Source organism: Morus notabilis, unplaced genomic scaffold (genome assembly GCF_000414095.1).
Source record: "Morus notabilis unplaced genomic scaffold, ASM41409v2 Scaffold785, whole genome shotgun sequence".
Classification (NCBI taxonomy): domain Eukaryota; kingdom Viridiplantae; phylum Streptophyta; class Magnoliopsida; order Rosales; family Moraceae; genus Morus; species Morus notabilis.
In genome coordinates, this window is record NW_010356821.1 from 98,930 (window position 1) to 122,719 (window position 23,790).

Here is a 23,790-nt window from a genome sequence, read left to right on the forward strand (position 1 = left end):
GCGCGTGAGAGAGCTTCTCTGGTATACATGCTTACCTAGGTTTCAAAGTGCAATCACTTATAAACACCTCATTGGCTTCACTCCTAGCCAATGTGGGACTTTTGCAATTTTCCTTCTACATATGCCATTCCAAGTACCATACTTAGACCATCAATTTCTCATTCACCCAAAATCCATTTTGAGTGTATGAATACTTGATTTCGATCTCCTCGTGACGAAGAACGCAAATCCATCGAGACCCGTCTCAAAACCTATTGGGCCCCTTTCAAACATGGGCCTCAAAATGGGCCTTTAAAATGGCTTAATAAGCCATTTTTTTCCAACAAAATGAAAAAGAGTGATGAGGCATTTATTTTAAACAATTTAGCTTTATTGTGGTAAATTGGGAACATGTGGACATAGATACCAAGAAATGCGAAATCATAAAGGGTTATTTACATAAATATGGAGAAAAATAGGTAAATGCCTTCCTTTAAAGATCATTTTAAGTAAATGCATCTGTTTTAATTTAATCATTTTCTTTTTCTTTTTGTCCAAAAATTTGCTTGTTTGGTTAATGGATTCATAATTATGATTCAGAGTTATTCTCGTTTTACGTATATTTTTTGTGAGAAAAAAATACTATAGAGAACCATAAATCATAATTCAAAATTATAAACGAATACATGAAACAAACGTCTTTTTATAAGCATGTCTAGTTTATTATTATTATTATTATTTTTACCTTTTTTCAATTTGCTCTACTGTTTTACAATTGAGCTCTACCATTTTAGAGTTGAGATCGGTTGTTTTTACAATATTTGAGCTAGATTTAAGTTTGAGCTTTTGGTATACTCAAATTTGGAGTTGTCAAAGTAAATTTTTTCATTCACAGACCGCGTCCAACCTGCATTAGAGCCGGTAGATGATCCCATTGTCATCCAATACATATGATGTTTTCTCAAAATGTAGTTACGATTTCATTTCAAAAGTTTTGCATGGTTACTAACTTTTTTTTTTTTTTTTTCAATTTGTTTGTAGGCAGAAGATATTGAATCGTTAAAATTAATTTTAACGGAAGAGCATTGCTCGTGCAAGATCAACATCAGATTTAGATTCGAGAGATATTGTGAAGAGATCAAAAATCCGTTCACTTCGTTGATTCAAGTTTGTAATTCGAGTTGAGATGTAATTTTATGTGAGCTTTTTATTGTAGCAAAAAAGTTAGATGTAACTGTTTCTGAGAACTTTTTACTGTAACAAAACTCAAATTCTAAACTTGAATCGGTGAAGTGAACGGTAATAAACAAGAGCTTAAGCGTTTTCGGGTGACCCAGTTTGGTCATCTCTTGTTGTTTGGTTGGAAGATTCGTACTCTGATTCGAATCATAGTTCGTGGTTCGCTACAGTATTTTCTCTCACAAAAAATACACGTAAATTGAAAATAATTATGAATCCATGAACCAAACGTCCATTGATCACTCTCAACATTCAAGCCAACTTTTGTTGTACTTTGTTCTTTGACAAAATAAAAAACATAAAAATAAAAATAAAAAAACTACAAAATGTGGATGACGGTACAAGGAATACTGCTACGGTTCTCCATGGAGGAATACACAATGATCACCGGACTTAACCCTTCTCCAATGAAAGAGGATGAGAAATTACAGAAAGCGAAAAATAACACCCGTTTAAAACGCAAGTATTTCAACAAAATCGATACAGTATGCGTTGCTGATCTTGAGAAAATGCGAGAAGACGATAAGACAAAGATCGCTCTTCTTTAGTTCGAGTCCCATTAACCATATAGGGATGGTTAATGATATTTGCTTATTAAACAGTCAAGACTGGGGAGTCCAAACATACAAAAAAACCACAACTTCCCTTAAGAAGAACATAAAGGCAAAAGCGCAGGAGCAACAAAACAATAAGCACGCATTCCAGGTAAAGATTCGGATTCATCATTCTTTATTGTTGGTAGATATGCAGATTAATTATCTTTACTTTGTGGTGAAGTATAATTACCGTGCATTAGATATGTAATTTATTTATCTTTATGATTACAACATGTTGATGAGGCCATGTTCGGACTGAGAAAGAGGCAGAAAAAGTATAATGCCATTCAATTAAGAAGTTGTCATCTTGGATGATATGTCAATTCTTTGATCAAATTGGCCTGCGAAGAGAAAGGTAATAAGGATTTTTACCATTGTAACTCTAGTTTGCAATCATATTGGCTTGGAAGCTGGCCAAAATTAGGCAAATCTCGGAGATATAAGAAAGCATTATACCTGCCTCTTCATATAAGTGAAAACGGGTCATGTTTGGAATTAATCCCGTTTTTGTTTTTCACGTTTTTTGAGAAAGAAAAAATGAAAACGTTCTCAAAACGGCGTTTGGCGCAATAAAAATAAAAAACAGAAATAAAAACCATTTTTTGATTTTGTGTAAAATGAGAGAGAAATGAAATACGACTTTTAGTTGTTTTTCATTTTTTATTTTCATTTTCTCCTCTCTCGAGCAGAGAGGGAGAAAGATATACATTAATGAGTTTTTATATACTGAAAACAATATCTTGATAAAACTACTAAACGCATTTTTAAAAATGATTTATGTTTGAGATTAAAAATGTTTTCATTTTCATTTTCATACAAAAAATAAAATCATTTTAGAATGAGTTCTAAACGCGCTTAGGTTGCAGTCAAAGCAGATTTAGATAACTAAAAATTCATAGTGTTAGATATTCACTATGAATCGAGAGATCCATGGCCCTGTATGCGGCTTGAAGACGTGCCACAGAGCAACAAGTTTATAATTTTAAAATAATAGGTAAAATATTCACTTACGTTTGGTTGGAGGATTCAAACCATGTGATTCGAATCATTTTCGATTTACGTGAATTTTTTGTGAGAGAAAATACTGTAGCGAACCACGAATCATGATTCGAATCAGGGAACGAATCCCTCTACCAAACATTTACTTTTTCCCCACAGTTGCTAAGGCATATGCACATGGATGTCTATCGATATCAAAGATACAACAACCACAATTTGTTTTGGCCTAAATTAACAACTGCATCTAATTTACCTCCAGTCACGTTATGCTCAAACACGTTAAGGGGTGTTGTTGTCATTTGCTATGCCGCAATGAACTTTTCTAGCATGATCTCTTCCGTTGTAGGTGTCAAGGCGGTAGTGCAAGATGCTGCTTCTTTTTTAATGCTTATAAAACCAACCGAACAACACTTAACGCCGTTTAGTTGGCTAATTTGAGTTTTTAATTTGAATTGAGATGTAATTTTATGTGAGAGTTTTTTACTGTAGTAAAAAAATTAAATATGACTGTTTTTAAAAATTTTTTACTGTATCAAAACTCAAATCAGTGAAATGAATGTAATCTTATTAGATCTTGTCAAGTAAAATCTTATTAATCGACTCAGCTGCGCCTACAGTCATAATATTGTATCAATCACCACCAAAGTAAGCCCTTGACCAATGACTCAAATCCTTTTTAGTTAAACTTTGACGTGAAATGACAATAATGTCTTGACGATTTAAGATTTCTTTTTAAATTATTCTTACTCGTGACTCCTTAATTTTAATATCATCATCACGTTATCTTTTAAATTTTAAAAACTCTTATTATACTCCTCAAATTTTAAGCTAATTCTAATAACGCATTTGTTAAAAATCTCGTTAAAAGTAAAAAAAAAAAAAAAAAAAGAGCTAAGTGAGCTGATGTGGGTTTTTTCAATTTATTTTTAAGGAAATTTTAACAAAAAAATGGTTCAGTTATAGAGTAAAGTAGGAGTTTTTTAAACTTCAGATGGCAAAGTGAAAAGACCCTGAAGTTGAGGGGCACCGTTGAGAATAATAATTCTTACTTTTTTTCTTCTTTTTTTTTTCTTTTTTTTTTCCCTTGTTGTTTATTGACGCTAAAAATGAACATTAAAACCTCCCAAAACCCCTAACCCTTCCTGCCTTCCATTCAGCACCACCACCCAAACAAAAACCTCTCTCCGCCGGCCCCACCCTCGACCAGCGCCGCGCGACGGTGAAGAAAAACAAACGAAGAAGAGAGAAATGAGGAAGAAAGTCGACGACCGAATCAGAACCCTAATCGAGAATGGCGTCAAGACCCGGCACCGTTCGATGTTCGTCATCGTCGGCGACAGATACCATGATCAGGTGAAAAGAAAATTACTGTAATTTTCTATTCGTTTTGTTGTATAGAGGGATTTTTGGCTCTGATTAAGGTTTGGGTTTTTCCATTTCTCGGGAAAAATCTCAAAAAATGATTTGTTTTGTTCGTTTTTGAGCAGATAGTGAATCTTCACTACATTCTAAGCAAGGCGGTGACGAAATCTAGGCCTACTGTGTTGTGGTGTTACAAGAACAAGCTTGAACTCAGCAGGTTTGTTCAACTTGTTTGTAATAAGTTTTCGCCATTTTTTCTTAATGGGTTTTGTTTTCTACAATGTGAAGACTTGATTTTGGACGTGGTTCAGGTTTGTTCAACTTGTTTGTAATAAGTTTTCACCATTTTTTCTTAATGGGTTTTGTTTTCTACAATGTAAAGACTTGATTTTGGACGTGGTTCAGTTGTTCTTTATATATAGCATTATGATAAATTAGACACTTGAGTAAATCCTATATTTTATGATTTATGTGACGGGAGATATCAGATTCGATACAATTGTAGTTAGGGTTATCATTTATGGCCTCTTCGGTTCATAGGTTTGAATAGAAATTCTATTTTTTGTGATAGAAAATGCTTAAGCAAAAATGTTCGAGTTGTGGTTCAAAGTGCGAACCAAATTGCACCATAATTGCCTTTTCAATTCAAGTCATGTAAAAGGAAACAACTTGATGTAGTTCCACATGTAGTACATTGTTTTAGCAATCTAAGACTGGATTTTAAAAAAAGAAAATTGTGAAGAAATGGCTAGTATGATGAAAAAGTTGACAGTTATCTCTCATATTCCTGCATGATTGAAGATTGATTAAGCTGACTACTTTATGCAGTCACAAGAAAAAACGTGCAAAGCAGGTTAAACGCCTGATGCAAAGCGGGCTGCATGACCGGGAGAAGGTTGATCCTCTCTCGCTTTTTCTTGAAACTGCGGGATTGACATACTGCTTATACAAGGATTCAGAAAGAATTCTTGGTAATACTTTTGGGATGTGCATACTTCAGGTAAGTTGCAAATACCTTTCGTTGGCATTATGAAAATTGATGTTTTCAGTATAAATATGCAATGTCATGTAATTGAATGTTGCCGTTTTGTTGGTTTAGTCATTTGGTAGTTTATAATTTATAAATATACTATTTTAGTATCTTAGCCATTGTTTGTCTTTCTTTTAGGATTTTGAAGCTTTGACCCCAAATCTACTTGCAAGATCAATAGAGACGGTGGAGGGTGGTGGACTAATATTATTGTTGATTCGTTCTTTATCCTCTCTTACCAGCCTATATACCATGGTTATGGTATGAGTATGAATGCCCTGTCCTTGACTTATAATTTTTTGAAGTCGTGTATTTTGCTTCCACATTCTCGCTTTTCTATTATATAAATATAAATAATGTTTAGTTAAACGCATTTAAGCATTAACAATCATGCTAGACATAGTTTTTGTACTTTTTTGTTTTTTTAGTCTTTGAATATAAGAACAACTATGTTTGTTCAGGATGTTCATGAGAGGTTTCGAACTGAGTCGCATGCTGAACCCACTGGACGCTTTAATGAGCGGTTTTTATTATCACTTGCATCATGCAAAGCCTGTATAGTTATGGACGATGAATTGAATGTTTTGCCAATTTCCTCTCATATGAAATCAATCACGCCAGTTCCCGTTAAAGAGGTAATCCTTTCTTCTCTTTTAATCTCTCATTCAAGTATTTTGCTTTCACAGTATCTCTATATAACAACTTTCATTTCTTCCCTCTTGGTAATCAAAGGACTCAGAAGGTCTATCAGAGGCAGAGCAAGACCTGAAGAATCTAAAAGAAGAACTTGTTGATGACTTCCCTGTTGGCCCTTTGATAAAGAAGTGTTGTACATTGGACCAGGTAGAGATTGTTGTCTTTAAATCTTAATTATCTGACTTAATTGCTACACAAGAGTGATGATTTTAAGTATATTCTTTAATGTTTAACTAGGGAAAAGCTGTCATCACATTTCTGGATTCAATTTTGGACAAGACACTAAAAAGTACAGTTGCCTTGCTTGCTGCTCGTGGCCGTGGAAAATCAGCAGCTCTTGGTTTGGCTATTGCAGGAGCTATTGCTGCAGGGTAGTAAGCTTGTGCAAAAAAAATTTTCCCTTAAAAAAATTATAAACATAAATATCTATGAAAGTGACCATTCTCTTACTGACTCGAGAACTTATATTTATCAGGTACTCAAATATCTTTGTAACTGCGCCTAGCCCTGAGAATGTGAAAACCTTGTTTGACTTTGCTTGCAAAGGTTTTGATGCACTTGATTATAAGGTAAACTAGCTAGTCTAATCTTCTGGATGTTGTAGTTACTTTATTGTTTCATGTCATATTATCACTGCGCATTTTTATCAGCCTCAAAATAGACCGCTAGTGTAGATAGATTGCATTGGATTTTGGATTTCTGTCGCAATTAATTAATAAAACTTCAACTTGTAGTCAGATAAAATCTCAATTTAGTATAAATGAGCTTAACCTGCAGAGATGAGTTTACAACTAGTTCAAATTTTATCAAGGCTTTGGTTTCTGAATTGCTGTATTAAAATTTGTTTTATTGGTATGATTTAGATGAGGACTTTTATATTTCTCTTACGATTTAACATAAGTTGTTAGAAAAAATGGCGTTTTACATCAGGAGAGTGACAATTAAAATGTAGAAAATCTGAAATCTCTTTAAGAAGTTCCAAATGATTGATTCATATCAATTCTGATTATTCTACATTTTCCCACCTTAGAGGCTACAAGATTCAGTATCGCCAAACTGTAGACAATTTTAAATCGAATCCAACACTAAATATTGAATTTCTTTTTTGAAAGTTATTCTCTGAGTTAGTTTTCATATTATATTTATAAAGATGGATTTCCAGAATTATATGCTCTCTTTATTCTTCTTCATGCAAGGTAAAGGAGTGCTAAGTATATTACATTTACTACTGTGAAACCTTTTTTTTTTTAAATTAGGAACATATAGATTTTGATGTGGTGAGAAGCACCAATCCTGAGTTCAAGAAAGCAACTGTACGGATTAATATTTACAAGCAGCACAGGCAGACAATTCAGGTTTGTCGATTTTATATGGGTTAAATGATACATATTTTGTCCTTTTTGATAGAAATTCATGTTTTTGTACTTTTTGCTTGTTTGTTGGCGAAAATAGTACGGAATTATAGTGTCTGTTCAATGCTTTGCTATATTGGTGCTTGTTGTTTCTTATAGTTGCTATTGCCGTGTGTATAAGATAAGTTCTATTGGATTATATGTACAAGGCAATCTTAATTTACTCTGTCTTTATTTTGTATCATTTCAAATTCAAGAAAATAAAAACTTGAAAGGAGACTAGTATCTTCTGGTCAGGGGACTATAGGTTTATGTCTCCATGTTATCTTCAAACCCTGTGCATTATTTTGGGTTTCTCTTGTAAGAGTCAAAAATTAAGGAGATTCAAGTGCTGAGATCTCTCTCTCTCTCTCTCTCTCCGTGGTTTGGCTTTTGGCATGTTGAACATGTACTAAATGCCCCAGAATAAGTGGTCGACAATAAGACGTGTTCTATTCTTATGCAGCTACTTATTTGTCTAGCATATTTTGCAGTATATACAACCACATGAGCACGAAAAGCTTTCCCAAGTTGAGTTGTTGGTCGTTGATGAGGCAGCAGCCATTCCATTGCCAGTTGTGAAGTCATTGCTTGGTCCCTATCTGGTCTTCCTTTCATCTACTGTGAATGGGTATAAGTTTCATGCGTACAATTGTTTGATGATTTTTGTCAGAAATTCTTGTTTCATGCAAGGAACACATTTCTTGTACTTTAGTGTAAAATCTTGGATTTTGTGCTTAGTATTTTTTTCTTTCAGTAGATTAGGTTATTTTTGAAGTACTTTAGGTCCCGACCTATGTGATTGTCTGATTTTGTTTTTGTCCTCTGAAAGCTATGAAGGTACTGGTCGATCCTTGTCCCTTAAACTTATTCAGCAATTGGAACAACAAAGTCAACCATCAGCTCAGAGCGTGGAGGGTCCTAAATCTGGTAACATATGCTTTACCTTTGTTTGCATTTGATATAAAGCTATCCTGGTCATTTGTTTATGACAAGGTCGAGACTATTTTTTTAATTTATTTATTTTACTATGGCACCATTAAAGCACTTTCAACTTCATGTAATCTAAAGTCACTTAAAAATATCAATGAGAATCTACTCAAAGTAAATTATGGATCAATATCTTTCTCTAGGTATAAAAACTTAAGCATATAGGTTTTGTTTTTAGAAAAAAGAAAAGGAGAAAAAAGAAACCAGAATAGTGGGAATATGTAGTCATTATCTTATGACTCAAATACTTTCTGAAAGTGTTCTTGAGTTTGATGTGTGTTTCATGTTCTTCAGTTTGGTGCGGGCTTCATCTTTTTCTTTCCCTTTTTTTTCTTTCTTTTTTTCCTGGATATTGATGAAAATGTTCTTGGATTTGTGTTTTACTCTATTCCTTTACTTAATTTCTCAATGATTTGTGATTGTAGGTTATCTTTTCAAAAAGATAGAGCTGAGCGAATCTATTAGATATGCATCTGGGGACCCTATAGAATCATGGCTTCATGGCTTACTCTGCTTGGATGCAACAAATGCAGTCCCTAAACTTAGTGGGTAAGGGCATCGTGTTTTAGAACCTCTAGAGGGTAAAACCTCTTGCACTACTCTCATTCCTTACCTCCTTTTTGGCAACTAGGTTACCTCAACCGAGTGAGTGTGAACTCTACTATGTTAATCGTGATACACTTTTTTCCTATCACAAAGAGAGTGAGTTGTTCTTGCAGGTAACTATTCATCTTGCTTTATATATTTCAGTTTTTATGGCTATTTACGCATGCACCAATTCCAGATAATCTTATATACGCAAAATTTTCTTATTACTCAAATATTTAGTACTTAAGCATTGTAATAACTGCAGCGGATGATGGCCTTATATGTCTCCTCTCACTACAAAAACTCTCCCAATGATTTACAACTAATGGCGGATGCACCAGCGCACCACTTGTTTGTATTACTTGGTATGCTTGTATTCTTTAACTTGCTTTTTCTTGTGTTTTTCTGCATGGCAGGACATCTACTAATTTCATATCTGCAGGCCCTGTTGATGAGTCAAAAAATCAACTTCCTGATATTTTGTGTGTCATTCAGGTTAGCATGTTCTTCTCAACATAACTCCTTCCAATATTTTTCTGCAACAGTCTGTACTAAAATGTCAGCTCAGCTTATTTATTGACTTTTGGAATTTGTCATTAACCTTTGCCCTCATAGGTCGCTCTTGAGGGACAGATTTCCCGTAAATCTGCACTCAAAAGTTTAAGCACTGGTCGTCAACCCCCTGGAGACCAGATACCTTGGAAATTTAGTGAGCAATTCCAAGACACTGTTTTTCCAACATTTTCAGGTGCTCGGATTGTACGAATTGCTACCCATCCAAGTGCAATGAAGGTTGTTTTGTCTTTCATGCGGAGTTTGTGTTTTTTTTTTCTTCATAAATATTTTGTAATATTTTTATGTTTTTTCTGCAGCTTGGATATGGTTCACAAGCAGTCCAACTTCTGACAAGGTACGCCTCATGGATAATTATGAACTGGCATTTACTTGGATTCTTTTGCAACTTACTGGATTACCATTTTTTCTTCATTTGCAAAAACTTTTGGTTTAGTGGACTTGCAGACCATTGAGTATGAGAATGGTTACAAAGGCAAAGAGGATTGAAGCTTTCTTTGCCATTGCTTTTGCTTTTAGTCAGTAAAGTAAACCAAAGGAAGCAAAAGTCATAGCTTCTTGGTCACTGTTTGGATGTAAAGGCCTTAACGGGATGATAGTGTTGTGGAACTCTTTGATTGAGAAATAACACGGCTAAAAAGTTTGGAAGATCAGATGGTTTTATGGAGCCTTTTAAATAAGAGAAAGCTAGGAGTTTTGGGGATTGATAACCTTAGTGGGAGTTCACCCCTTTGCTGTTAGGTGCTTGCTTATTCATAAATTGTTGTGACGTTGCCCGTCCTGACAGGACACAACTTAGAATCACGGATGAAGGAAAAAACGTTCTGTTTGATGATTCGGTAGCTTGAGTGTTTCGGCTACCCGCCAAATGTATACATGAGAAAAAACATGTCACTATGATGCTTTGGTTATTTATTTATTTTTTTGGTTGTTTTTGGGGGAGCTCTATAAATGTGGCTTGCTTCGTGTATTTTTCTTTTAAAGGAGCTTCCTAGTGTATTTAGATTAAGTACAAACAATTTTATTCCCCTGCAGGTACTATGAAGGGCAGTTTGCACCTATTTCTGAAATGGATTATGATGAAGTGGAGACCTCTCCTGTCAGAGTCACAGAAGCAGCTAAAAAGGTTTATTCTAATAAAGACGATAAGTTTTTTTCTTCTCTTCTATTTAGGTTTTAGCATTCATACATAAATTTCTTGCATATCTACACCTTTGGGTAGGAGGTATTGACCAAACACAACTTCTTTTAGTTTTTGTAAAGTGAGAAGCAGTTTAAAAAGACAATTTTGTACCTTTTGGATCAGCTAGTAAACACACTTTTTGCTTTTCAGGAACGTAGCACGTATGATTGAAAAGAAGAGTGTTTTATAGATGAAATTTCATTGATGCTGCGAAAAGTATACAAACTTTGTAGGTTCATTCTAATTTTCAAATCCAAAGGCACACATCCCTGAAAACCATAAATTTTGGGACATACATGCTAAGAAATGAAATTGCAAGGTATCTTGTTGGTACTGAATCTGTCGCTTGTGTTCCGTGAAACCATTTGAGTTGGGTAAAAAACCATTTGATTTGGACATCAATATTTGGAATATAAGTTGGTGGTTTTGGAGGCAACATATGCATTCAACTTCTAGCTCGAACTAAGTCTAACAAAGTTACTGATTTCCCTTATGTTTGTAGCAATTATTATGTACCACAGATATTGGCTTGTGTTTTCTTTTTTTTTTTATTATTTATTTATTTATTTATTTTTTTGCCAATTGTTATGCTGATGTTCACAATATGTTTCTGGGAAGTCGGAAGTATGGGTTGCTGACTTACAATGGTACCTTACATACAGGTTTCATTGCTAGAAGAGACCATAGAACCTAGGAAAAATCTTCCATTATTTATTTATTTATTTATTTTTTTGCCAATTGTTATGCTGATGTTCACAGATACAGGTTTCATTGCTAGAAGAGACCATAGAACCTAGGAAAAATCTTCCTCATTTGCTTGCTCATCTCCGTGAAAGGAAACCAGAGAAGCTTCACTATATCGGCGTTTCCTTTGGGCTCACCTTGGACCTTCTGCGCTTTTGGAGAAAGCATAAGTTTATTCCATTCTTTATTGGCCATACTCCAGTTAAGAAATCTTTTGTTTCTGCACTAAACGTGTAATACTATAATTTTGTGGAGGTTTAACGTTCTAGTACTTTAAATCGGTTTTAGAGTTCCGTGACTGGTGAGCATACTTGTATGGTCCTAAAACCTTTGAACAATGATGAAGTAGAAACTAGCGCATCAGTTGAATTGGGCTTTCTTGGACCATTTTGCCAAGGTGTGTCCGTTCTTTCCAAGAATACTGTATTATGTACTTATCTATTTCTGTTTATTTTGGGTTCTCAGCTTGATAACCTGTTAATTGCCCATAGATTTCAGGCTAAGATTTATTGAACTGTTGGGTCATACGTTTCATATAATGGAGTACAAGCTTGCTATGAGGTCAGTGTTCAAAGTTACTCTTACAAGATAAATTTTCATTGCTGAAATGCTCATGCAACTCATAATCTCACAGCATCTTGGATCCAAAAATCAAGTTCATGGAGCTAGAATCAGGGACGACTACCTTTGATGGATTTGTAGACTCAATTAAAGAGATGCTATCATTTTATGACATGAAGCGGTTAGAAGCCTATGCCAACAACCTTGCTGACTATCATATGGTAAGATCTTGAAAGATGGTTCATGCTAGAATGTCAGTTACCTTTGAACTTGTTTGAAATTGCTTATAGGTTGGATAGGAGAAGAGTTTCAGTTTATGTGGAACCTATAGTTTTAAAAGAACTTGATGGGAGAAGCATGGTATTGATTTATTTATTTTTCAGAAACAAAAAGGTGAACTTGTGATTTTGTGCAGGAGAGTGAAACTCTTATAAATTATCCAAATAAAATTGATGCGGAATAGTTTTAGATGTTTATTTAGTTTTTGTATAATTAGCAATTTATGTTATTAGGGTAGGTACCCATTGTTAACTTTCCTTATTTTATTTTGGTCTAATTTCCTATTTTGCTTAATTAGGAATTTATGCTATTTTAAAAATAGGGTTAGTTTCCCATTTCTAGAGTTTTCATATTTCATATTGGTTTAGTTTCCTGTTTCGTTATTTGGTTTTGCCTTATAAATATAGTAGCATTGTAATTTCATTTCAGACAATGGTTGAATATTGAAATTAGTGGTTTATCTCTCTTGAGTTCTTATTTCTCTCTCCAAATCCTCTCTATTTCTCTCCCTAGTGGCTTTTCTCCCTAGCTCGAGTCTATTCTTCTATTTCTATTCTTATATTGATCCTACATCAAAAACACTTCAAAAAGTAGCTTTTGGACGTTCAAAGGAAAAAGGCCAACATAAGCACTTAGTTTAATATACTATCTAGAACCCTAAGATAAATCATTTTTGTAATATATATTATGATGAGATGGCGATTTCAAATATTGTTCTGCGAATCTAATTTGCAGATTTTGGATATAGCTCGAAAGCTTGCACGCCTATACTTTCAAGAGAAACTTCCTGTTACATTATCATATGCCCAGGCTTCTGTTTTGCTATGTATTGGATTGCAGGGTCGAGGCATCTCTGATATTGAGGTATATTTTCTTGTCTTCTATTCGTAGTTGGTTGAATATTTTCTGTATCAGCACACACGTTTACTTGCACCTGCTCATAGAAAATGCAGGCGTCTGAATAGCTTTTAAATTTAATTTCTTACATTCTTAAGAACCTTAAGATCTTCATCCTATAATGAGATTTCTGATTGTGTGTGTGTGTGTATTAAAGGGAGTACAATATAATCTCAATCAAGTACTGGAAACCCCAAGATACAGTTAAAAACATAATCAAAGTAGATCCTCCACCCCATTCATGTAAATTACAAGTTTTCTTTCTTCTGGTTCTTCTTCTTTCTTCTACTTCTTCTCCTTCCCTCCCCCTAGCTGGTGTATACTTTCTCTTTTTTTGGGTCCTTTTGCCATTTAGGTCTTTTGATTCCTTTCACTTTTAACGCTCGTAAAACAGGGACAAATGGGACTGGAAAGGCAACAAATATTGTCACTATTTATAAAAGCTATGAAAAAGTTCTCCAAGTATCTAAACAATATCGATGCCAAAGAGATTGAATCAAGCATGCCTCGGCTAAGAGAAGTAAGTTTTCTTGGAATTTGCTTTACTGTTAGTAGAAGAATGCATGCACAAACACTTATGATTCTTTTTAAATCGCACATTTATTGATCCAAAGAGGAATATTGTCTTGTGCTTAACAATTACTAGATGTGCTATAAGATCTTTTGCACTTATATCCACATGCATAAGATTGTTTGGTGCATGTTTCTGCATATTCAATGATTTTATTGGTGTGTTGTAACTCCATCAATTGTTGATTCTAAATTCAGATTGAGATGCAACCAAATGATATCGCTATGGAGGAGGATCTCAAGAGAGCTGCCAGGCAGGCCGAGGTATGTTGCCTTTATACTTTTAATGAAACTGTGTTCATGGATTTGTGCGTTAGATTTGAGCCCTTTATCAACCTGCACCAAGAGTGTTGGTTTTTGAAATTTATGAAAATGAACAAACCGTGTTGATTTTGAAAATTATGAACCGGGTGACACAGAAATGGCTAAACAAACCCACTGCACATATGGTCGGTGTGGCCGGGTTTTCTTGTTATAAAATAATAGTTCAAGTTTATTTTGCCCGTTCTATTGCTCCTTTCTCATTCTTTTCTCTAGTAAGGAAAGAGCTGTGCTAAAATGGGCTTTCTGTGTAGGAACAAATGAAACCTGACATGGAGGGAGTTTTGGATCCCGAGATGCTCCAGCAATATGCCATTGGAGCAAACTTTGATAACGCATTGCAAAACAACGATGGGAAGATACCTTCCGGTGGCCTCGTTAGCGTGAAATCCAGTAGAAGTAAAACGGAAAGCAAGGGCGGGAAGAAGCGCAATAGAAGCGATCGAGACGAGAAAAAGAAATCTAAACATTAATGACGAGAAATATAACCAAGAAAGCAAGCCTAAATCCATAAATTGCCTGAGGAAGTGGTTGTAACATCGTCACTACATTGCAACCAGCAGATTACATCGCTTGATAAGTTATTAGAGATCAGCATGTACAAATTAGGCACAAAATTTTGACAATAGGCTAAAATTTTGACCATCTACTCTACTCTCCTCTTGGTATTCCATTCCTATGATTGATAATTATCACTACTGCTATTTTTATTTTATTGAAACTTTATTACCATAACTTTTTTTTTTTTGTTTCACTGCTAACTTCTTGAGTGGTGATAACATATTCCTGATGTGTTTGTCTTCTGAATATGATGTGTTTGTCTTCTGAATATTTTGGGATTTATTGTTATAATCCTTGAGTAGAACTCATTTCTAAAAGTTAGCTTGTAGGGAGAGGGTGTCTAAGTAGTTATAAACTCACATGTTAAGCCCATACTTTAGCAATGTGAGACTTAACTATGATCCTTACATACTACGACGCTTCTGACACCGACGTCCACGGTGGCCCACTCTGGCCTTTTTAGGTCGCCTTTTTCGCAATGTGGGCTTGAGGAGGAGTATGCTTTGATACCAATTGTTTTAACCCTTGGGTAGAATTCATTTTCAAAAGTTAGTTTGTAAGGAGAGGGTGTCCAAGTGGTTATAAACTCACATGCTAAGCCCATATGTTAGCAATGTGGAACTCAATCAGGATCCTAACATACCACTACGTTTTCGACACCGACGTCTACGGCGGCCCACTCGGGATGGCCCACTCTGGCCTTTCCAGGTCGCCTCTCCCCAAGTCCCCCCTTCCGCAACGTGAGCTTGAGGGGCATGCTCTGATACCAATTGTTTTAACCTTTAGGTAGAACTCATTCCCAAAAGTTAGCTTGTAGGGTGATGGTGTCCAAATAGTTATAAACCCACATATTAAGTCAATATTTTAACAATATAAGACTCAATTAGGATCCTAACAGATTTTTTCCTCTGGCTCTCATTCTTTCTTTTGACTCATGGAATGGAATGGTCTTGAATGTGCTTAGTCCCTCGCTTAAGCACAATGACTTTTCAGAATCGTTTCTAAAATTGACAAGGTATTTAACCCTACTAGTCTCTGAATTATATGCATTGTGTCATTAAAGTTTGAATTTTTAATTTTGATAAATTGCTCTTGGAACATTTGATTTTTGACCACGTTAGTCCTTGCACACTAAAATTGGCGAATGACTTCTGAAGTTTTTACAAAAGTAGCAGCATTAATTGTACAATGAACTAGTTTTTTAATGTTTTGTCAAATAGTGAAGAGAAAATTTAATAATTAAGGTAACTATTTCGTTAAAAATTTCAGTTATTATATATGATGATCTGTTTGAATTTTCAGTTAGTGTGCAAAGACAAATGGTTAAGAACCAAAATGTTAAGGTCGTTAAAATTAAAAATTTAAGACCAAAGTTGATGGAATACGCATAATTTATAGATTATTTAACAATGTTAATAATCCAAATTAAATGAACGAGAAAGATAAGAAATGAGTAAGACTTTCATTTTTTTTTTTTTTTTGAATCATATTAGTGTTTATAAAATGAAGAAATTTTACGGTAAGGTGTAGGTGCTTTCCTCCATTTATAGATTTAAAGATGAATATCAAATCTTAATAAGGGCGTATATCATTTAGGATGAATAAGAACATGTAACAAATATTTTAACCTCTAAAGAAATGAGCAAGACTTTTTTTTTTTTTTTTTTTTTTTCCTGAATCATATTAAAAATTAAAAAAAAAAAAAAAAGTTGAAAGTTTTTATGGTAAGGTGTAGGTGCTTCCCTCTATTTATAGATTTAAAGATGAATATTGTATCTTAATAAGGGCGTATATGCTTTCTATCACACTAGATTATTCCATAAACATTATAGAAACAAGGTTTTTAGTATTTTTGTCTCCTAAACTTTTGGGGTTCTGATAAATTAACCCCCATAACTTTGTAAATTGTGGCAATATACCCATTTTACTTAGGGCCATTAAATTAATAAACGGATCGCCAACTATAGCCTCACACATAAGGATTGAAATACGTATCTTCAACCAAAATCCCCAAAACTCAATGCAAACTATAACACAAATAACTTAAGACCCCATTCATTTTACTGATTCGACTTTAGAATTCTAGTTTGTTACAATAAAAAGTTCTAAGAAACAGTCACATTTTAACTTTTTTACTATAGTAAAAAACTATCACATAAAGTCATATTTTAACTCGAATTAAAAACTCAAATTAATGAACTAAACGGACCTTAAATCTCTATATTGCCACCAAATTCGACCCAAAAAGATAAATAAGGCACATTGCATGATTTTACAAGTTTGGATGGCAAGTGTCATAATTTAAAGTTTTGGGCAAGTTCTCAAGTGACCACTGATTTAAGACTTGGGTAAACGGCATCTCAAACCTATTGATATATATTATATCTAATAAACCAAGTTATATTTAATTATTTATGAAAAGATCGTAAACAAATTGTCTATTATAGAATTTATGATACTTAAAAACAAAGAAGCAATTAGAAGATAAAAATTTAAACGAAATTCATGTAACTCTAATTATGCAATATCTTTTGGAGGCATAAACCATGGAAATTACTTAAGTCGATGAACAAATTTAAAATTTTCATTTAGAAAGTTTATGGAGTTTAAGATTGCAACTTTGATTTATTGAGGTAAAAATCAAAATTTCAAAAGTTGAGTAGAAGCAAGTGCCCTACTCATTACCACGTGGCTCCATCGTTATCAACAACCTCGCGAACGGTTTAATTCATTCACCACATATACAAAATTTTGACATTTTTGCTCTAATTGTCGTCCATTTAATATTGATGTCCATTATCGATTGACTCTATTATCAAAATGGTTAAATTTAAGGTTTTCTAAACCGAAAAGGGATGTAATGAGAGAGGTACTTGGATTGAAAAGAATAATATAAGAATAAGAATTATGATTATTAATTTCGTCAAGTGTTTACTTCATTATTCGATGGTATAATTAGAAATAACTTTATTTCTTTTTTAGTGTTTACTAAGATTAAGAATAATAATATTATCAATATAGTTACTAAAAACACTTTTTATATAATTAAATAATCATTAATTATATAGCAATTTATTAAGAATAGATAAGTAAGTTTGGCTTTCATTCTTTTTAACACAACATTAATACCAAGAAATATAAGGATTGATATTCTCTTTTCTCATTCATATATTATGCGGGGCCATTACATATGCCCATTACTTAGTTTGTAAATAAACGCATTATTATATAAGAAAGAGAATCATTCATCACTTTCATTTGTTCTTTTTCTTTGATGCAAGGTAAACACTCTAAATGTTAAAATTAAAAGTTTGATATTTAACTTATGTATACATCTTTCTATTGTAGGGTTTCATATCCGTAGTATATTACAATGAAAAAAATATTATACACATATGCAAAACAAACCATATGACAGTTAAAAAATAGATACCCACCGATAATATGTTTTTTTAGGTCTTACCACATAAATCTTCTATCTGTAACAAAAATAGGGATATTTGCAAAGAAGACTCATTTTTTAGCTATTTTTTAGTAAATGGATGAAGTTTTATAAAATTAGGAAAATTGTTATTTTCAGTGATAGACCATGATAAATCAATAATTAAGATCATTGATTAACTTGATGGTGCATCACTGATTGATTAATTTTAATCAGTGATTAAGCAATTTCAATCCACGGTTTACTATTGAAAAATCAACGATAAACAACACTGTAACTAAAAAACAAAAGTCATGTTCTTTTCACAGTTTAAATCACAATTCAAACATTTTATTATAGTATTTTTAAACAAAAAATTTAAATTAAAATTTTTTATTATAATATTTTTTCATATAAATTTAGTTTTTAACTCGAACCAGCGAAAAACAAAAAAAAAAATTTGATCATTTACCTTTAAAAATAAAATAAAAATAAAAAGCCCATTCATCTAAAAGGATGGCCAACTACTTACCCAAATTTTTTCACAAAAGGTTTAGGGTGAATGGTTGCATTTTACCCGCCGTTTTATGCTAAATAAACAGTGTAAAGCGCACACACGAGAAAGAAGCTCTCCCCACCCCCATCCCCACGGCCACCGCCCACCAGACGTCTCCAGACTCTCTGCGGCGACCTCGCCGTCTTCTTGCAGGTTCTTTTGCAGTTTTTGACTCTGATTGTTTTGAATATTCTATGTAATATGTATATGAATTCTAGTCTAGACTAGATTATATTTGGATTAACTTTGATTTTAGATTGTTGATCGTTGTTATTGTTGTTGGGTTTTCTGCTTTATTTTTTTAAAAATATTTTATTTTATTCGTTTAGGCTACCCTGTATAAGTTAGATGACTAGTTTGAGTCGTACTTTGCAGCAAAACCTCAAATGCTGACCGCAAAAGGGTCAGTTGTTACCGACAATGCTTCTTCTTTTTCTTCTCTCTTCCCTCGATTTGTCCTTTTCTCCAGAACCCAGTTTCCTTCTGTTGCTGCTACAGCTACTAATAAACGTTCCATTACCCAATTCAGCAGAAAAAGCAAAAGACGTTGGATTGCCCAGTTCGGGGGATTAATCCGAAAAAAATCTAAAGTGGGAACACTTGAGCTAGAAGAAGCTTTGGGTTACTTTAATTCCATGGTTCAGATGCAATCCATGCCTTGTATTTGGGCTTTCAATCATTTACTTGGGGCAGTCTACAATATGAACCATCATCCCATTGTTGTTTATATGTATAGAGAGATGAACGCTCTTTGTGGGGTCTGTTTTCGACCCGACATTCGTACCATGAGCGTGGTAATTAGATGTTTGTGCCAGTTGGAGAGGATTGATTTATGTTTCTCTGTTTTGGCCACTGTATTTAAGCTTGGACTTAGGCCAGATGCTTGTTTGCTAAATACTCTTCTTCATGGGCTTTGTGTCGCGGAAGGTGGCTCGGTGGATGCTGCTTTTGAGTTGTTCGTGAAAATGGTGGAAGATGAACAAATATGTGATGACATTACTTATGGTACAATGATTAATGGGTTTTGTAAGGCTGGAGAAACTTGGAAAGCAGTTGGGCTTCTTAAGCGCATGTATGACCAGAAAAGAATAAAACCTGATGGGGGTTGTTACTGTCCAATCATTCATGGTCTTTGTAAAGAAGGACGAGTAGACGAGGCATTTAGGTTTCTTCAAGATATGGTCAACCATGATGTTAGACCAAATGTCGTCATATGTAATTCTTTGATTCATGGTTTACTTGAGTCCGGCCGGTGTGAGCAAGCAATGGAGTTCTTAGAGACTATGACTGCTTGGGGAATCTCTCCGAATATTGTTACATACAATACTATGTTGAATGCTTTGTGCAAGGAGAACAGGATTAAGGAGGCGCTAGATCTTGTGGAAGAAATGAGTAATGCAGGTCTAGAGCCGGATTGCATCACTTACAACTGTTTGATAAGTGGATTTGGTCGTTTGGGGGAATGGAGGAAGGCCATGAATTTGTTACATGAAATGGAATATAGAGGTATAAGGCCAAATATTTTCACTTACAACATATTACTTTATGGATTGTCCTATTCTGGTGAATGGAAAGTTTTATCTAGGTTGCTTGATGAGATGGTGAGTTTGAAAATCTTTCCTCAAACTGTAACTTTGAATGGAATTTTGGATGCTTATTCAGAAAGAGGTAACATGAACACTGCTGAAAAGTTGTTTGATGAAATGATTCGACGTGGTTTGAAGCCTGATACGCTGACGTACAACATATTGATAAAGGGATATTGTCTGCTAGGCGAAATGGACAAGGCGAGTGCGGTCTTTGAAGAAATGTCTTTGATGGGTGTTCAGCCTGATATTTTTTCCTACAACGTCTTGGTCATTGGATACATAAATGTTGATAGAGTATATGCCGCTCAAGCACTTCTCGAGGATGTGATCCAAAAAGGATTGGAGCCAAATGATGTAACGCTTGGCTGTTGGCGAGCCATTCATGCTAGAAGGGTTGTTGCATTTGCTCAATAAGTCTCATGAGGCACATTAATGAATTGATAACAGGACCATAAATTGATGGGTTGAGATCCAAGCTCAAGTATGATTGTGGGATTGACGTTCTACTACTGCTACTACAAAGAAATGTTGTCGACGGACTGATGAGATATATAAGCTTAGCCAAACATGTTTGACTTCTTAAGAGAGGAGTGAGAGGAGAGGAAGTGCATCACGTGGATTTTTTCGCACTCTAAAATTGAAAGAAGGGGTTCAATGACCCTTGTGGAAACACATCTTAAGAAACTTTTTTTTTTCTTTTTTGAAAAAGAAAAAGTAGATAAAATACTCCTCAACAGTCTAAATTACCCCAAATTCTCCAAATTTCTTCTCCAAACTCGGCGTCTCTTCCATTCTTACATCTGAGCAGCATCTATCAATGGTGAGAGTTAAGCAAACGGAAAAGCGCCACAGAGTAGTTGCAAAGCAGCCCTTGATGGCAAATATCGCCAGAGCCAGAATTCTGCAGAGCACAGAGCTTGACACCAACCGTTGCACGAGGCTCAACCTGACACAAGTCACACACTCCATTATGTCCTCACCTCGAGTATGTCCTTTTCTTTACTTCCTTTTTGTTGCACAAGTCATACACTGAACTAGTACTGTACAAAAAAACTGTAAAATCGAAACCGACTAAAGAACCGACTGCTCGAAAATCAAAAAAAGCGGTGCCACGTGGAACCGAAGCAAGTCGGTTCGGTTAACTGACTGAACTGTCTTAACAGCGGTTCGGTTTTGGTTATGTCCTTGAGGTTCGGTTTTAAACCGAACCAAACCTGCTTCTTTTTCTTCTTCTTTTTTTTTTTTTTTGTTTTTTTTAATTACTAGATCCTATGATACACTCAATATGTTTGTGTCTGTGCTTTCTCTGGCTGTACATCGCCATAATAATTCTTTTTGTTTGAACCTTCTAAGTGAGCTCTCTTTTGATCTCTCAGAACCACAAAGTATTTTTTCCTTCTTTTTGTTTATTTCTCGAATTTTTTTTAAGTGTATTCTTTAAATTTGATTTATGATTAATGGAGGGAAAAGAAAGAAAATTTACAGTCAAGTATTGTCTTGAATTGTATAGAATGAAGGGTAAGGAAAGGTCGAAAGGTTGGGGAATCTATTATTCATTTATGTGGATCAAAATTTCTTGTTGGATTTTTCCAACATTTTTTATTTGTCGAGTCTTCTTATCCTGATTCAGCAAGACAAATATTGAGAGGAAATTTCCCAATTTGCCAATTTTATTTTGTTACAAGTTTTTGGTTTGATGATACTTGTGGAAATCTGATAATTAACCATTTTTTATCAAGGTAAATTAGAGAATTCATGACTGTCGCACCTATTGATTTATGTCCATGTTGTTTGCATTAATGTGCATGGTTTCAACAGTAATGAATGAGTGAATATTTAAATACAAATGTGAATAAAAACAATTAAAATCTACTCTATTGAAACATATACGAATGCTGTTACTGTGTTAGTACTTGGTGCACAGCCACATATCTAATATTTCAAAGAAGAAGCTGAAGCATAAAATATAACATCCTTAAGTATAAGCATGTATAATTTCTAAATAAGAAACTTAATAAATTTGGTGTTAGTACTTTAAGCCATTATTAAACAAAGCACATCCACTGAGAACTACCAGCAATGAAATTAAGGAACTTCAAAATTTCACTGTCTTAACTATTGAAAATCAATAACCGAAAGTGTTGCTTTTTCCTCAAAAAGGATTTCGAAAGTAAGTGGATTAGTGGCCCGTGCACCTTGTTTCATGTTGGTGATTGATTTTCTTCATCTCAATTATGTAGAAGCAAACTCGCGGAGAACGGCTATTGTTGGACGCGGCGCACGACAGAGGAATCACAGCGGAGATGGTGGAGGAAGAGGAGGCAGCAGAAGTTAAATGAATGTATGATTTTCTTATCCTTTACCAAAGTTCTTCAAATGTTTGATTGTTTCAATTGCATTAGTGTAAATGGACTGTGACTGTGTTAGTACTTCAGACCGTTGTGATTCTGGTATGATGTTTTCTTAAATATAGTCATTATGATTATTCTTTTTTTTTTCCTAAAGTTATGATGATTGTTCTAACTGACTGTGTTAGTACTTCAGCCCATTGTGATTCTGGTATGATGTTTTCTTAAAATATGGTCATTATGATTCTTTTTTTTTTTTTTTCCTAAAGTTATGATGATTGTTATCATTTTTTTTTTTTTTTTTAACTTTTAAATTTCAATATTCTTGCCCCTAACATTTTTTATTTCTATTTATTTGCAGGCCAGAGATAGTATTGAATCACGGTTCGTTTGGTACGAGGATTTAAATCAGAGTGATTCTAATTATGATTATGGAATCATAATCATGATTCATGATTTTGGATTCAAATCATGATTCATGATTTTGGATTCAAATCATGATTCTAAAACCATGATTCAGAATCAGGGGTTTGAATCAATTTGAATCAAGAGGGAGTGGTTTTAGAATCATGATTTGAGCTAGTTTAAAACATCACATCAGATTATGAATCATGATTCAGAATCAGGGGTTTGAATCAATTTGAATCAAGAGGGAGTGGTTTTAGAATCATGATTTGAGCTAGTTTAAAACATCACATCAGATTATGAATCATGATTCAGAATCATCCCAACTTAACACTGATTCAGAATCACTTTAAACAAACATTGATTCTAAACGAGGATTCAGAATCATGATTCTGGATCCATCTACTAAACGCACCCTAAGACTGATTTGGCAGAAGATGAAAACTTCTCGTGCAAGATCAGCATCCGATATAGATTCAGTGTCCATCATGATTAGATCTAGAAGCAACTCAATGAGCGGGTGCTGAAGTGTTTTTAGGAGTCGCAGTTTGGTCATCTCCTTGGCGCTCCGTATGACTATCAACATTCAAGCCAACTCATGTTGTACTTCATCTTTCGGCAAATTAAAGTCAATAAGAATAAAGAAATGTGGCTCTGACGATACAAGGCACTCCGATCCAATTCTCCATGGAGGAATACACGACGATCATGGGGATAAACTTTGCTCTGGTGCCAGACGACGAGAGATTGAAGATTCCGAAGGAGAACACTCATCCAAAGTCGTACGTATTTCAGCTGTAGCAAGAAAGTATGTGTTGGTGATCCGGCGAAAAAGCTCGAGGAAACGGAGTCCCGACATGACGGTAGACGTAGATCACTCTTCTTTTGTTCTTTACTGACTTCTTAGTGGGG

The 23,790-nt window shown here is 34.4% G+C and overlaps 3 protein-coding genes across 5 annotated transcripts in view; all 3 read left to right on the forward strand.

The window, feature by feature from the left end:
- The first annotated feature begins 3,974 nt into the window (after positions 1-3,974).
- LOC21388664 (RNA cytidine acetyltransferase 1) lies at positions 3,975-14,714 on the forward strand. 2 transcript variants are annotated; one of them, XM_024161578.1, is made up of 26 exons: positions 3,975-4,166; positions 4,301-4,392; positions 5,004-5,175; positions 5,344-5,466; positions 5,667-5,840; positions 5,938-6,048; positions 6,139-6,272; positions 6,377-6,470; positions 7,158-7,256; positions 7,787-7,923; positions 8,125-8,222; positions 8,708-8,831; positions 8,914-9,001; positions 9,136-9,235; positions 9,313-9,365; positions 9,486-9,662; positions 9,743-9,780; positions 10,479-10,569; positions 11,386-11,571; positions 11,659-11,767; positions 11,862-11,931; positions 12,005-12,152; positions 12,946-13,074; positions 13,502-13,627; positions 13,876-13,941; positions 14,253-14,714. In XM_024161578.1, exons 1-26 carry the CDS (start codon positions 4,062-4,064, stop codon positions 14,469-14,471), a joined length of 3,063 nt encoding a protein of 1,020 aa, XP_024017346.1. In that variant the 5' UTR covers positions 3,975-4,061; the 3' UTR covers positions 14,472-14,714. The 2 variants fall into 2 exon arrangements, with proteins under 2 accessions (XP_024017346.1, XP_024017352.1); XM_024161584.1 differs by having other exon boundaries at positions 11,392-11,571.
- A 4,208-nt stretch (positions 14,715-18,922) lies between these two features.
- LOC21388666 (pentatricopeptide repeat-containing protein At1g62930, chloroplastic) lies at positions 18,923-22,955 on the forward strand. The gene is made up of 3 exons (XM_024161590.1): positions 18,923-21,110; positions 22,366-22,466; positions 22,835-22,955. Exon 1 carries the CDS (start codon positions 18,923-18,925, stop codon positions 20,537-20,539), a length of 1,617 nt encoding a protein of 538 aa, XP_024017358.1. The 3' UTR covers positions 20,540-21,110; positions 22,366-22,466; positions 22,835-22,955.
- A 232-nt stretch (positions 22,956-23,187) lies between these two features.
- Positions 23,188-23,790, forward strand: part of LOC112090260 — a 1,461-nt gene continuing 858 nt past the window's right edge. The window contains exon 1 of one of the 2 annotated variants that reach the window (XM_024161663.1): positions 23,188-23,747. In XM_024161663.1, coding sequence (XP_024017431.1) covers positions 23,451-23,747 — 297 coding nt within the window. In that variant the 5' untranslated portion in view covers positions 23,188-23,450. The remainder of the gene's footprint in view (positions 23,748-23,790) is intronic. The other variant, XM_024161668.1, reaches the window with a different exon arrangement.

What these genes read in the sequence shown, in the direction of transcription:
- LOC21388664 (XM_024161578.1), top strand. Translation starts at nt 4,062, where the DNA reads ATGAGGAAGAAAGTCGACGACCGAATCAGAACCCTAATCGAGAATGGC. An exon ending in AACAAGCTTGAACTCAGCAG is followed by an intron (nt 4,393 to 5,003) that starts GTTTGTTCAACT and finishes TACTTTATGCAG; the next exon opens with TCACAAGAAAAAACGTGCAA. An exon ending in ACCTTGCTGACTATCATATG is followed by an intron (nt 12,153 to 12,945) that starts GTAAGATCTTGA and finishes TCTAATTTGCAG; the next exon opens with ATTTTGGATATAGCTCGAAA.
- LOC21388666 (XM_024161590.1), top strand. Translation starts at nt 18,923, where the DNA reads ATGCTGACCGCAAAAGGGTCAGTTGTTACCGACAATGCTTCTTCTTTT.